The 17,005-nt window shown below is 30.6% G+C and overlaps 1 protein-coding gene across 1 annotated transcript; it reads right to left on the minus strand.

Moving 5' to 3' along the window:
* Positions 1-284: 284 nt before the first annotated feature.
* On the minus strand, positions 285-15,533 carry LOC119604942 (monocarboxylate transporter 9-like). Its single transcript, XM_037957849.1, is given in 9 exon segments — positions 285-819; positions 883-1,533; positions 1,583-1,775; positions 1,778-1,979; positions 1,981-2,098; positions 2,164-2,307; positions 5,271-5,396; positions 5,451-5,794; positions 15,483-15,533. Coding segments are annotated over 8 exon segments (1,863 nt in total). The 5' UTR covers positions 5,734-5,794; positions 15,483-15,533; the 3' UTR covers positions 285-673.
* Positions 15,534-17,005: the final 1,472 nt, after the last annotated feature.

Genomic DNA, 17,005 nt, shown 5'->3' on the forward strand with positions numbered 1-17,005 from the left:
GCAACAAATTTTGTTACAGGTCTCTTTTTTTACCCAGAGATTAACTCTATTAAAAATTATTGGAATCGGTTCAAAATTTCATATAGCCTCCATATAAATATTCACATTTGCGGAAAAGTGCATTAATTGCAATTAACTCCCTATAGAATATTAGTATTATGAACATCAATAGAAATCGTATTACCCACTTAAATCTATATCGGTCCATAATTGACTCATATATATCGGGACAAAAATATGGAAATATTTTTTTTTTTAATTTTTTTATAATTTATATTTATTTGTGGAATCTCTTTGAACAAAATGCTCATTAATTATAAATTTTATTATACTAAAAATATTAAACTATTAATGTAATATTACAGTGTTTTAACATAACTAACTAACAGTAAAATAATAATAAAATAAACAAAATGTTAAATTAAAAAACAATTGTGAAATTAAGCTTAAAGAATGTACATAAAAATTACAATAAGTTTACATTAAAAAAATATATATACAAATATTTTATAAAACATAAGATCTGTTTGTTAACTTTATCACATATTTTTTAAACTTTGAAAAATAATTGGCAATATTTTAAATTATTGAACAGATCTCTTAACAGTTGAAACTAAAAAAAAACAACTTTTATAAAAGCTCTATTTTTAAAAAGTTTAAACATTAAACTAACTTATTTTAAGTTTTCAGTTACCGGTTTTGGTTTATTTCTATATTTACGCACAAAAGCTTCCAAGACCCAGCCGGCAATGGCCAATAAACATAAAGCATTAAGGAAGTTTAGAGCAAAAGCATAACTGGTATTATCACGTATAAGACCTAAAAGGAAGCGTAAAGAGAATAAATAAAATTTGTAGTAGTTTTTAAATATAAAACTCTTACCAATTAGTGGACCAAAAGCTAGGGAAAATAGACCAGACATTAGCAACTGTAAGCCAGCAGCAGCTGGTAGCCTCTTCAGTGGCACATAACCGGGTATAATCAAAGACCAGAAAACGGTACGGAAGGCCTTATTTAAACCCAACCATATAAATATAGCAATCATAACATAGAAATTTCTGGTAAACGATAAAAAGATGCGACCAATACACATGCCCATAATGCCCAAGACAAAAAAGGTCTTGTTACTCAAATTGATCTTTGCTGTTATAACGGGTATAAGGAAACGTAAAATTAAGTCAAAGGTGCCCAGCAATGACATGGCCAAGGCAATTTGATGTTTTTCAAAGCCAAAATCCGATAAAATAAACGGTGTTAAAATGGCAAAATTAATTTCCACAAAATTGATTAAAGTCAAACCCATGGACAGATTTACATAGGTTAAATCACGCAATAAATCCAAATCGAAAAACACCACCACTTTCATGTACCAGGGTAGTTTCTTACGTCTTTCATGTTCTTCTTCAATTCTGGCCTGTTCCAGCTCTTTTTCATGTTGTTTTTCTCTTAAAAGTTGTAGTTCTGTTAAAGCTGCACCATTATGCTGCTGTTCCTTGTTCTCGCCCTCCTTATAGTTAACATCATGTTCCTCATCTTCATGTTCCTCCACTTCCTTAATACTGTAACTAACCGAAAAAACTACGTACTTTGGCTGAATTACTGTTACTTTTGATGCTATCACGACTATTTAAACGTTTCAGCTCCATCATTGGCGTACCTTCCTGTGTCTTGTCCCAAGAACCTAATCTATTTCTAATGGAAGGTGAATTTAAAGAGGTTTTTGAACCAAACCAACCATCATTGGCACGTGGCAAAACGGGTGTTTCTGGTTCCACACCGGATTAGCTATTATATGATCATCTTCATCACGCGCAGTTAGTTTTTTAGATGCCTCAGCATCTTTAGGTTGTTTCTTAACATGCCATTTTACTGGTTGATATATCAGGGAACAAGCCACCGTATTCAAGGAAAGACCCGCAAAGAACAGTACCGTACCTTGTACTCCAAAATAATCTAACAGAAAAGTAGCTACATATGGTAACAATAGGACCCAAGCCAGCTACACCAAACTGATAGGCGGTGGCAGTACGTCTTCTTTCTTTGAAATAAGTATTTACAGCTAATGAAGAGGCCGAAACGGTTAGACCACGACCGAAACCTGAAGTTTAACAAATTGTTTAGAATTATTCATATTAGGAAGCTTTTCAATACGGTTGAACTTACCATAACACACAGAAAATGATAGACAATATAATAAGAATGAATTGGCAAAAGCACAAGCAAATAGACCTAAAAATGTAAGAAATGAACCAAACAAAGCCACTTGACGGAAGGAAAATCTTCGGAACAGGGGACCGTTTAGAAGACCTATAAAAGAGAGAGAGATTACAAATTAGTCATATTTCGATTCCCATGATAAATAAGATAAATTATGTTGTATTTGTCAAGTTCAGTTAACGAATTCCTAAGATGAATACGAATCAAAATTTCCGGAAATTGTTTCATTTGATTTAAAATAATTTGCTTGGATTTCTTTTAGCTTTATATATGTATTTAAATAAGTAAATTTTCTTTGAAGAAGAAGTTCAGCTGTGTAATTACTGCGATAAAGATTAAATCATAGATTATTTTTTTATTTGCGTCATGTCTGTCGGTTCCAAGTTAATAAATCATGTTAAACATTTACTTAGTGTGTGAAATTAACTAACTAACTAACTAACTAACTAACTAACTAACTAACTAACTAACTAACTAACTAACTAACTAACTAACTAACTAACTAACTAACTAACTAACTAACTAACTAACTAACTAACTAACTAACTAACTACTAACTAACTAACTAACTACTACTAACTAACTAACTAACTAACTAACTAACTAACTAACTAACTAACTAACTAACTACTAACTAACTAACTAACTAACTAACTAACTAACTAACTAACTAACTACTAACTAACTAACTAACTAACTAACTAACTAACTAACTAACTAACTAACTAACTAACTAACTAACTAACTAACTAACTAACTAACTACTAACTAACTAACTAACTAACTAACTAACTACTCACTAACTAACTAACTAACTACTACTAACTAACTAACTAACTAACTAACTAAACTAACTAACTAACTAACTAACTAACTAACTAACTAACTACTAACTAACTAACTACTAACTACTAAAACATAACTAACTAACTAACTAACTAACTACTAACTAACGAACTAACTAACTAACTAACTAACTAACTAACTAACTAACTAACTAACTAACTACGAACTAACTAACTACTAACTAACTAACCTAACTAACTAACTAACTACTAACTAACTCACTAACTAACTAACTAACTAACTACTAACTAACTAACTAACTACGAACTAACTAACTAACTAACTAACTAACTAACTAACTAAATAAACATAACCTAACTAACCGAACTAACTAAACTAACTAACTAACTAACTAACTAACTAACTAACTAACTAACTAACTAAACTAACTAACTAACTACTAACTACTAACTAACTAACTACTAACTAACTAACTAACTCACTAACTAACTAACTAACTACTAACTACTAACTAACTAACTAACTAACTAACTAACTAACTAACTAACTAACTACACTAACTAACTAACTAACTAACTAACTAACTAACTAACTAACTAACTAACTAACTAACTAACTAACTAACTAACCTACTAACTAACTAACTAACTAACTAACTAACTAACTACTACTAACTAACTAACTCCTAACTAACTAACTAACTAACTACTAACTAACTAACTAACTAACTAACTAACTAACTAACTAACTAACTAACTAACTAACTAACTAACTAACTAACTAACTACTAACTAACTAACTAACTAACTAACTAACTAACTAACTAACTAACTAACTACTAACTAACTAACTACTACTAACTAACTAACTACTAACTAACTAACTAACTACTAACTACTACTAACTAACTAACTAACTAACTAACTAACTAACTAACTAACTAACTAACTAACTAACTAACTAACTAACTAACTAACTACTAACTAACTAACTAACTAACTAACTACTAACTAACTAAACTAACTAACTACTAACTAACTAACTAACTACTAACTAACTAACTAACTAACTACTACACGAACTAACTACTAACTAACTAACTAACTAACTAACTAACTACTAACTAACTAACTACTAACTAACTAACTAACTAACTAACTAACTAACTAACTAACTAACTAACTAACTAACTAACTAACTAACTAACTAACTAACTAACTACACTAACTAACTAACTAACTAACTACTAACTATAACTAACTAACTAACTAACTACTAACTAACTAACTACTACTAACTAACTAACTCACTACGAACGAACTCACGAACTAACTAACTAACTAACTAACTAACTAACTAACTAACCTAACTTAACTAACTACATACTAACTAACTAACTAACTAACGAACAAACTAACCTAACTAACTAACTAACTAACTAACTAACTAACTAACTAACCAACTAACAACAACTAACTAACTAACTAACTAACTAACTAACTAACTAACTAACTACTAACTAAACTAACTAACTAACTACTAACTAACTAACTAACTAAAAAACTAACTAACTAACTAACTAACTAACTACTAACTAACTAACTAACTAACTAACTAACTAACTAACTAACTAACTACTACTAACTAACTAACTAACTAACTACTAACTAACTAACTAACTAACTAACTAACTAACTAACTAACTAACTAACTAACTACTAACTAACTAACTAACACTAACTAACTAACTAACTAACTAACTAACTAACTAACTAACTAACTAACTAACTAACTAACTAACTAACTAACTAACTAACTAACTAACTAACTACTAACTAACTAACTAACTAACTAACTAACTAACTAACTACTACTAACTAACTAACTAACTAACTAACTAACTAACTCTACTCAAACTACTAACTACTAACTAACTAACTAACTAACTAACTAACTAACTAACTAACTAACTAACTAACCAAACGAACTAACAACTAACTAACTAACTAACAACTAACTAACTAACCTAACTAACTAACTAACTAACTAACTAACTAACTAACTAATTAACTAACTAACTAACTAACTGACTGACTGACTGATTAAGCTAACTAAACTTTGGATCCAGGGACACAATCTAAACATAAATGTGAATTATTACATTCTTCAAAAATGCTTCCTTGTGAATTTTCTGGAAAGCTTTCCTTTTAAATTAAAGAGTTTTGTTAAAATTTCGTCCCACTCACCTGTTATAGCTGATACAGCCATTTGTATATTAATAATTGTAGTTAATTGGGAACTTGATATGCCCAATTGAGCCATATGATCACGGAAAATAATACCAAATTGTTGAGCCAAAGCAATGTTACCAACTGCAAGCAAAAGAATTTCATTAAAACATCTTAAATTTTAAATATATCACAAACTTACTATATTAACACCACTGGCTATGGACACAAACCAACCCCAACCGCCATCGGGCGCTACAAAATTATCACCCAAATCACTTTTATCTCTACGTTTCTTTTTGGCGGGTTTCGTTTTTACCGGTTTCTCATTGTAGTTTATTTTATTATCGGTTATTATTAATTTCGGTAAATTAGCAGTCTCTGTCAATTTGGTTTTATGGCCCGTAGTGTCACCATTTGTGGTCACTGTGGTACCATTTGTAGATCCTGTTGTTGCTGTTACTTTGACATTATCTCCCATGCTGTTGTAGTTGTTGGTGATTTCTCATTACTCTCTGTTCGAACAATTATCTGCAAATGAATTGAAAAGTTAATTATTTATTATTCCTTGTTGTGTTTTAATTTCTTTGCCGTTTAAATATACTAGACGTTAGTAAATAAAATAAATAAATAAATATTTTCAAAGCCACGCGTTAAAATTTGATTAAAACAAGAACAATTTATATTATAACACCGGCAAATAATCTTAAAGCGCAATAATCTCACGGTCTTGTCTGAGTTGGCGAAGTTATAAAGACATAAATGTTCTATATAAATATTTGGAACAGTGGGTTTTTGATTACAATTATTTTGATAAAGATTTTCTTTATGTTTAATATATATTGAAGGACAAACTTGAAAAAAAAATTCAAAACTGGAAATGTTTTTGGTTCCAATATTCTATATGTTTTCATTTGATTATTCTTAGAGCAACTTGTGTAGTTTATTTTTAATACCTTACCGTATTAATGATAGTTTTGATTTAAATTTAGAAAGTGACAACCTGCTCATGCCTGTTGTGCAAATATAATCTCTATAAAGTATTTATGTAGCCGATAACGTAAGCGATAACACTATGTTTTGATAAGCTATAATGATAAAAATCAAATCAAAACTCAGACAACATTAATTGGAATTTAAGATGTTCGATTCGTATACATGGTAACAGATGATATTATAAACATCATTTTATAAATCCTTAGATTCTACCAAATTATTATTTGTAATAAAATTATACGAAAATAAGGTAAATTTTAAACCCGAACTGAATTCTGCAAAAGGTGGTCATAGAACCTATCATTCATTTAATGGAAAGTTTTATTTTGATAATGTGATATTATAGAAATGTGTTTCTTTCAAAGTTAGCCACCAGTATCGTGATTAATAATATAGAGAAACACTTTTAAAATAATGGCATCATTCCGGAATTATTTACAAACAAAAATTAACAAAACGGATTTAATTATAATATCGCTAAGATAGTTTTGCCAACGGCATAAAGCTATCGTAATTCGTTGTAACAAATTATATATAGTCAAGACTATAGTCAAGATTCTAGGTCAGTCTCTACTCAGAACTATATCAGTTAATACTATAACTGATAGTCAAGTCAAGACTACAGATCAATTCATAGTCAAGACTATAGATCAGTCTATAGTCAAGAGTATAGTTCAGTCTATAGTCAAGACTATAAATCAATTTATGGTCAAGACTATAGATCAGTTTATAGTCAAAACTATATATCAGTCTACAGTCAAGACTATAGAGCAGTCTATAGTCAAGTTAATATATCAGTTTATAGTCCATATTATACAACAGTCTATATTCAATACTATAGATCAGTCTATAGTAAGGACTATAGATAAGTTTATTGTCAAGACTATAGATCAATTCATAGTCAAAACTATAGAGCAGTCTATAGCCAAGTTTATAGTGATGTCTACAGATAGTCAGATTATATATCAGTCTATAGTCCATATTATACAGCAGTCTACAGTCAAGAGTATAGATCAGTCTATAGTCAAGACTATAGATCAGTCTATAGTCAAAACTATAGATCAGTCTATAGTCAAGACTATAGATTAGTCGATAGTCAAGACTAATGCTCAGTTTATATATCATTCATAATAGATCGGTCTGTAGTAAAGAAAATAGGACTATAGATCAGTTTATATATCATTCAAAATAGATCGGTCTGTAGTAAAGAAAATAAGACTATAGATCAGTCTATAGTTAAGACTATAGATTAGTCGATCGTCAAGACTAATGCTCAGTTTATATATATATCATTCAAAAATAGATCGGTCTGTAGTGAAAAAAAATATATTACAGCCATAAGCCGCAATGTCACAGAAGACTTGAATAATTATAGTTTTTATATAAATTCTTGTGGAATTTAATTTAAAAAAAGTTCTTGTTATGATAAACTTTTATTAAAAACCTCATAAAACCCCATGTATTATAATTTTATGAATTTATTTTGTCATGTGTATTTTATATTTTACCGCTAATCAAAACCGAACTATTAACACTAATAACCGTTATACTATATATCTTTTTGGCAACAGGCGTTGGGCGGTATAATCAATGTTATGAATTCGTATTTTCTAAATGCCCTATTCATAACAATTTATCAACAAAATTTGTTCTATAAACCTTTGATAAATTGTTATGAATAAGGCTATAAATATTTATATTTTTTTACAGGCCACAATAATAACATTAATAATGTTTTTCCGAGGTCTGTCTTTTAATTTTCTTTGTTTTCTTCCTCTACATCAAAATACACATAATTAACTAACACCTTGAACTCCTGGAATCAATTCTTATCAATATGTTTACTGAAAAAAATATAAGAAAAAAATTCCAATATCTTGTGGTCAACACGTATTGTAGATAATAAAGTTTGAGCAGCAATTGTTAATTTTTGTTGTTGTTGTTGTTGATAATTACAAGTGTATTCATTAAACTGTAGCATGATATGATAGAATGCGGCGTGCGACACTAATAAATTAAATAAGGAAGTGTTGCCATTTTTATGTGAAACTTATGGAAAAATCCATTTGAAATTTATAATATTTTAATAGTTTGTATTTGGAATTTTTCCATTTCTCTATATAAAAGAAAATGTGCTTGGGGCTGAACACCGGCAGCCCATAGTGGTCTCAGAAATTATTAGGATTCTATAAATCTTTTGCACAATCGAATTTTTGTAGATAAAAGTCGCAAAGTTAAAGTCGAATAGCTTTTCTAACAAGTCGAAAAGTCGGCAACAAAGTCGAAAAGTCGGCAACAAAGTCGAACAAGCGATATTGCAGATAGTTAATGTCGAAATAAGTCGTGAAAATCATTTAAATAAAAATAGAAAATATTTAATTATACTTTTAAAGTTATCTGATATCATTAGATCAGATCAGTTTTTAAAAACACAAATCATACTAAAATTCAACTTCCTCGATCACGCAGAACTCGCAAAAATATCATTAAATGCAAAACTTATCATCTGTGTGATAATTATACAATTCTAAAAGTTGATACATATTTAAGCACATGTCTATATGTAGATATAATTATTAACTCAACAACAACAACAATAATTGCGCTAACAATTAGAATTTCATATGGAATTGATAGATAATATAATAAAAATGCCATATAATGATTACAGACATTAATGATAAAAAAATTACAATTTTATACAGCAAAATTACGGTGAAATCAAATAAAAAATGGATTGTCCCAAGTAAAATACTTTTAAGATTTATAAGGTCGGTATATCAAGTGATAATATATTTATATTTAAATCACACATGTGAATCATTAGCTGTTTATAAATAATATAACACGCTGCATAAAGTAATTAATAACACGGTGTAACAGATTTACATGGTCTAGTGCAGTTTATAGGTCTGGTAATGTAGTTCAAAAGACTATAGACTAGACTATACTATAGACTAGACTATACTATAGACTAGACTATACTATAGACTAGACTATAGACTAGACTATAGACTAGACTATAGACTAGACTATAGACTAGACTATAGACTAGACTATAGACTAGACTAGACTATAGACTAGACTATAGACTAGACTAGACTATAGACTAGACTATAGACTAGACTATAGACTAGACTATAGACTAGACTATAGACTAGACTATAGACTAGACTAGACTATAGACTAGACTATAGACTAGACTATAGACTAGACTATAGACTAGACTATAGACTAGACTATAGACTAGACTATAGACTAGACTATAGACTAGACTATAGACTAGACTATAGACTAGACTATAGACTAGACTATAGACTAGACTATAGACTAGACTATAGACTAGACTATAGACTAGACTATAGACTAGACTATAGACTAGACTATAGACTAGACTATAGACTAGACTATAGACTAGACTATAGACTAGACTATAGACTAGACTAGACTATAGACTAGACTATAGACTAGACTATAGACTAGACTATAGACTAGACTATAGACTAGACTATAGACTAGACTATAGACTAGACTATAGACTAGACTATAGACTAGACTATAGACTAGACTATAGACTAGACTATAGACTAGACTATAGCCTAGACTATAGACTAGACTACAGACTAGACTATAGACTAGACTATAGACTAGACTATAGACTAGACTATAGACTAGAATATAGACTAGACTGTAGACTAGACTATAGACTAGACTATAGACTAGACTATAGACTAGACTATAGACTAGACTATAGACTAGACTAGTGGCCTCCGGTAGGTTAGTGGTTAGTGTTCTAGTCTGGTAGACGGGAGGTGGTGGGTTCAATTCCCACCTGAGACACTGGTTAAGGAGCGCACAACAGGCCCGATAGAGGCCTAGGTGTATTTCTTCGGATTTGATGTATATACATCCTCCTTTCAAACTAACATAGACTAGACTATAGACTAGACTATAGACTAGACTATAGACTAGACTATAGACTAGACTATAGACTAGACTATAGACTAGACTATAGACTAGACTATACACTAGACTATAGACTAGACTATAGACTAGACTATAGACTAGACTATAGACTAGACTATAGACTAGACTATAGACTAGACTATAGACTAGACTATAGACTAGACTATAGACTAGACTATAGACTAGACTATAGACTAGACTATAGACTAGACTATAGACTAGACTATAGACTAGACTATAGACTAGACTATAGACTAGACTATAGACTAGACTATAGACTAGACTATAGACTAGACTATAGACTAGATATAGACTAGACTATAGACTAGACTATAGACTAGACTATAGACTAGACTATAGACTAGACTATAGACTAGACTATAGACTAGACTATAGACTAGACTATAGACTAGACTATAGACTAGACTATAGACTAGACTATAGACTAGACTATAGACTAGACTATAGACTAGACTATAGACTAGACTATAGACTAGACTATAGACTAGACTATAGACTAGACTATAGACTAGACTATAGACTAGACTATAGACTAGCCTATAGACTAGACTATAGACTAGACTATAGACTAGACTATAGACTAGACTATAGACTAGACTATAGACTAGACTATAGACTAGACTATAGACTAGACTATAGACTAGACTAGTGGCCTCCGGTAGGTTAGTGGTTAGTGTTCTAGTCTGGTAGACGGGAGGTGGTGGGTTCAATTCCCACCTGAGGCACTGGTTAAGGAGCGCACAACAGGCCCGATAGAGGCCTAGGTGTATTTCTTCGGATTTGATGTATATACATCCTCCTTTCAAACTAACATAGACTAGACTATAGACTAGACTATAGACTAGACTATAGACTAGACTATAGACTAGACTATAGACTAGACTATAGACTAGACTATAGACTAGACTATAGACTAGACTATAGACTAGACTATAGACTAGACTATAGACTAGACTATAGACTAGACTATAGACTAGACTATAGACTAAACTATAGACTAGACTATAGACTAGACTATAGACTAGACTATAGACTAGACTATAGACTAGACTATAGACTAGACTATAGACTAGACTATAGACTAGACTATAGACTAGACTATAGACTAGACTATAGACTAGACTATAGACTAGACTATAGACTAGACTATAGACTAGACTATAGACTAGACTATAGACTAGACTATAGACTAGACTATAGACTAGACTATAGACTAGACTATAGACTAGACTATAGACTAGACTATAGACTAGACTATAGACTAGACTATAGACTAGACTATAGACTAGACTATAGACTAGACTATAGACTAGACTATAGACTAGACTATAGACTAGACTATAGACTAGACTATAGACTAGACTATAGACTAGACTATAGACTAGACTATAGACTAGACTATAGACTGGACTATAGACTAGACTATAGACTAGACTATAGACTAGACTATAGACTAGACTATAGACTAGACTATAGACTAGACTATAGACTAGACTATGACTAGACTATAGACTAGACTATAGACTAGACTATAGACTAGACTATAGACTAGACTATAGACTAGACTATAGACTAGACTATAGACTAGACTATAGACTAGACTATAGACTAGACTATAGACTAGACTATAGACTAGACTATAGACTAGACTATAGACTAGACTATAGACTAGACTATAGACTAGACTATAGACTAGACTATAGACTAGACTATAGACTAGACTATAGACTAGACTATAGACTAGACTATAGACTAGACTATAGACTAGACTATAGACTAGACTATAGACTAGACTATAGACTAGACTATAGACTAGACTATAGACTAGACTATAGACTAGACTATAGACTAGACTATAGACTAGACTATAGACTAGACTATAGACTAGACTATAGACTAGACTATAGACTAGACTATAGACTAGACTATAGACTAGACTATAGACTAGACTATAGACTAGACTATAGACTAGACTATAGACTAGACTATAGACTAGACTATAGACTAGACTATAGACTAGACTATAGACTAGACTATAGACTAGACTATAGACTAGACTATAGACTAGACTATAGACTAGACTATAGACTAGACTATAGACTAGACTATAGACTAGACTATAGACTAGACTATAGACTAGACTATAGACTAGACTATAGACTAGACTATAGACTAGACTATAGACTAGACTATAGACTAGACTATAGACTAGACTATAGACTAGACTATAGACTAGATAGACTAGACTATAGACTACACTATAGACTACACTATAGACTAGACTATAGACTACACTATAGACTAGACTATAGACTAGACTATAGACTACACTATAGACTAGACTATAGACTAGACTATAGACTAGACTATAGACTAGACTATAGACTAGACTATAGACTAGACTATAGACTAGACTATAGACTAGACTATAGACTAGACTATAGACTAGACTATAGACTAGACTATAGACTAGACTATAGACTAGACTATAGACTAGACTATAGACTAGACTATAGACTAGACTATAGACTAGACTATAGACTAGACTATAGACTAGACTATAGACTAGACTATAGACTAGACTATAGACTAGACTATAGACTAGACTATAGACTAGACTATAGACTAGACTATAGACTAGACTATAGACTAGACTATAGACTAGACTATAGACTAGACTATAGACTAGACTATAGACTAGACTATAGACTAGACTATAGACTAGACTATAGACTAGACTATAGACTAGACTATAGACTAGACTATAGACTAGACTATAGACTAGACTATAGACTAGACTATAGACTAGACTATAGACTAGACTATAGACTAGACTATAGACTAGACTATAGACTAGACTATAGACTAGACTATAGACTAGACTATAGACTAGACTATAGACTAGACTATAGACTAGACTATAGACTAGACTATAGACTAGACTATAGACTAGACTATAGACTAGACTAGACTATAGACTAGACTATAGACTAGACTATAGACTAGACTAGACTATAGACTAGACTAGACTATAGACTAGACTAGACTATAGACTAGACTAGACTATAGACTAGACTAGACTATAGACTAGACTAGACTATAGACTAGACTAGACTATAGACTAGACTAGACTATAGACTATAGACTAGACTATAGACTAGACTATAGACTAGACTATAGACTAGACTATAGACTAGACTATAGACTAGACTATAGACTAGACTATAGACTAGACTATAGACTAGACTATAGACTAGACTATAGACTAGACTATAGACTAGACTATATAGACTAGACTATGACTAGACTATAGACTAGCCTATAGACTAGACTATAGACTAGACTATAGACTAGACTATAGACTAGACTATAGACTAGACTATAGACTAGACTATAGACTAGACTATAGACTAGACTATAGACTAGACTATAGACTAGACTATAGACTAGACTATAGACTAGACTATAGACTAGACTATAGACTAGACTATAGACTAGACTATAGACTAGACTATAGACTAGACTATAGACTATAGACTAGACTATAGACTATAGACTAGACTAGACTATAGACTAGACTAGACTATAGACTAGACTATAGACTAGACTATAGACTAGACTATAGACTAGACTATAGACTAGACTATAGACTAGACTATAGACTAGACTATAGACTAGACTATAGACTAGACTATAGACTAGACTATAGACTAGACTATAGACTAGACTATAGACTAGACTATAGACTAGACTATAGACTAGACTATAGACTAGACTATAGACTAGACTATAGACTAGACTATAGACTAGACTATAGACTAGACTATAGACTAGACTATAGACTAGACTATAGACTAGACTATAGACTAGACTATAGACTAGACTAGACTATAGACTAGACTAGACTATAGACTAGACTAGACTATAGACTAGACTATAGACTAGACTAGACTATAGACTAGACTAGACTATAGACTAGACTATAGACTAGACTATAGACTAGACTATAGACTAGACTATAGACTAGACTATAGACTAGACTATAGACTAGACTATAGACTAGACTATAGACTAGACTATAGACTAGACTATAGACTAGACTATAGACTAGACTATAGACTAGACTATAGACTAGACTATAGACTAGCCTATAGACTAGACTATAGACTAGACTATAGACTAGACTATAGACTAGACCATAGACTAGACTAGACCATAGACTAGACTAGACTATAGACTAAACTATAGACTCTTTTGCAGCAATTGCCATTGCTAAAACGTCAGATTTGAAGGGAATGTTTCAAATTGTCAACATTATAGGGTGATCTACTCAATTAGAGTAATTTTTTACTGTCACACAGTGTAATCACTTCTTTAAAAGATTTCCAGTAAACTATAAAGAATCACTTGACTACTAAAGCGTATATCAATGTCTAAATCTATAAATTAAACATATTTTTTTGAAAATGGTCTAAAATCATAAATCACATATTTTGAATTGTAAATTTTTGTTGAAATTATTTGTCCAGTTTTTATCGATGCCACTGTATTTCTTTAGTTAATTTGTGTTATTTGATTTGTTTGTTTTATGATTAATTATTTAATCATATATTATTTATATAGGACTTGATATAATATTTAATATTATTATTAGCAATTTTTCTAAGGTAGTGCAAATATTTTTTTTTTTTTAATACTTTTCCAAAGACAGCAAACTTTTGGTTAAAAGGTGTGATAACGTTTCTTTTTTAGGTGTCCAAATATTTTAATCACTTTTTAAATGATGAATTGGTTGCAGAAATATTTATATTCATAAAATATTTTAAATTATTTTTGTTCTTGTTGATTTTTTTTTATAAAAAAACACACAAATGATATTGAGAAATGCCGCGCGGGTATTGTGAATAATTTACTTATACAAACAAACAAAAACTCATGATCGGAAATGGCGAGTTATTTATGTATTTATCTAAAAAAGAGGAATCCATATGAAATTACAAAACCAACACACTTGTTAATGGTTTTATATCCAAAAAATATATTCTTTGTTATTACATAATTTTCTTTTGTTAATAAATATTTATCTTTATTGCATATATAAAACACTTCTTTACATTTTTTATTAAACTTTTTTCTTTAAACAAAAGAATATCTCTTCCAAGTTACTGCTACATACATATATGTATTTAATTTTAAGCACGCTTATTTTTTAAAATTAAAATTATTCCGTTATTTTAATAATCATACCACTTTTCAGTTTCGTTTCCTAACACCAACTAATTGTGTTGGACTCTCCGCGAAAGACGTATAAATTTATATTTCGCACTAAACATTAAAAACAACAATTTATTGATAATGTTTATCAACAAAAAAAAACAATCTCTCAGAAATCGAAATAACACGCTGCTTAAGGAAATCAGCTGTTTTTTTTTAGCGACATGCCTCTCAAAAAGTTCTGAATTTCATACGTTTCGATGTGTTCAGCTTTAGAATACTTTATGCAAGTTTGATTAATTAATTAACAATTTTGGTTTTTTTCAAATCTAATTATAGACCAGTAGTGTGTAATAAGTAAATTTAGAGAAAAAAGTTCTCATATTTGTTTATTTATTTAATACATATTTATTTAGTTTCTTTATAATATAGATTTTAGACATTAGATCATTTAATTGCGCAAACACAATTCCAGCGTTAGACCACAAGAGAAGGCCATTGACATCAAATTGTTGATGGGAAAAATATTATGGAACTATAGACTAGACTTTATCACAGACTACAGACTAGACTATAGCACACACTATAGACAAGACTATAGTCCAGACCATAGACTAGACTATAAACTGGACTATACAGTAGACTATAGACTATACTATAATCCAGACTATAGACTATACTATAGTCCAGACTAAAGACTATATTATAGTCCAGACTATAGACTAGACTATTATCCACTCTATTGACTAAAAGTTAGTCCAAATTATTGACTACATGTAGTCCAAACTAAAGACTAGACTATAGTCCAGACTAAAGACTAGTCCATATAGTCTAGACTATAGTCCTGTCTATAGTCTTATCTATAGTGTTGTCTATAGTCTTGTCTATAGTCGTGTCTATAGTCTTGTCTATAGTCGTGTCTATAGCCTTGTCCATAGTCTTGTCTATAGTCTTGTCTGTAGTCTTGTCTATAGTCTTGTCTATAATCTTGTCCATAGTCTTGTCTATAGTCTTGTCTACAGTCTTGTCTATAGTCTTGTCTATAGTCTTGTCTATAGTCTTCTCTATAGTCTTGTTTACAGTCTTGTCTATAATCTTGTCTATAGTTTGGATATAGTCTTGTCTATAGTCTGGACTATAATCTTGTCTACAGTCTGGACTATAGTCATGTCTATAGCCTTGTTTATAGTCTGGACTATAGTTTTGTCTATAATCTGGACTATAGTCTTGTCTACAGTCTGGACTATAGTCTTGTCAGTAGTCTAGTCTATAGTCTGGACTATAATATATAGGACTATAGTATTGCCTATAGTCTGGACTATAGTCTTGTCTATAGTCTTGTCTATAGTCAGGGCTATAGTCTTGTCTATAGTCAGGACTATAGTCTTGTCTATAGTCTGGACTATAGTCTTGTCTATAGTAAGGACTATAGTCTTGTCTATAGTCTGGACTATAGTCTTGTCTATGGTCAGGGCTATAGTCTGGACTATAATCCAAAATCTGAAATATAGTCAAAACTATAGTCTGAAATATAGTTTAGTCTAAAGTATGAACTA

The sequence above is a fragment of the Lucilia sericata genome, unplaced genomic scaffold, assembly GCF_015586225.1.
Source record: "Lucilia sericata isolate MDLA Ls3-8-SP2 unplaced genomic scaffold, ASM1558622v1 Contig000446F_arrow, whole genome shotgun sequence".
Lineage (NCBI taxonomy): Eukaryota > Metazoa > Arthropoda > Insecta > Diptera > Calliphoridae > Lucilia > Lucilia sericata.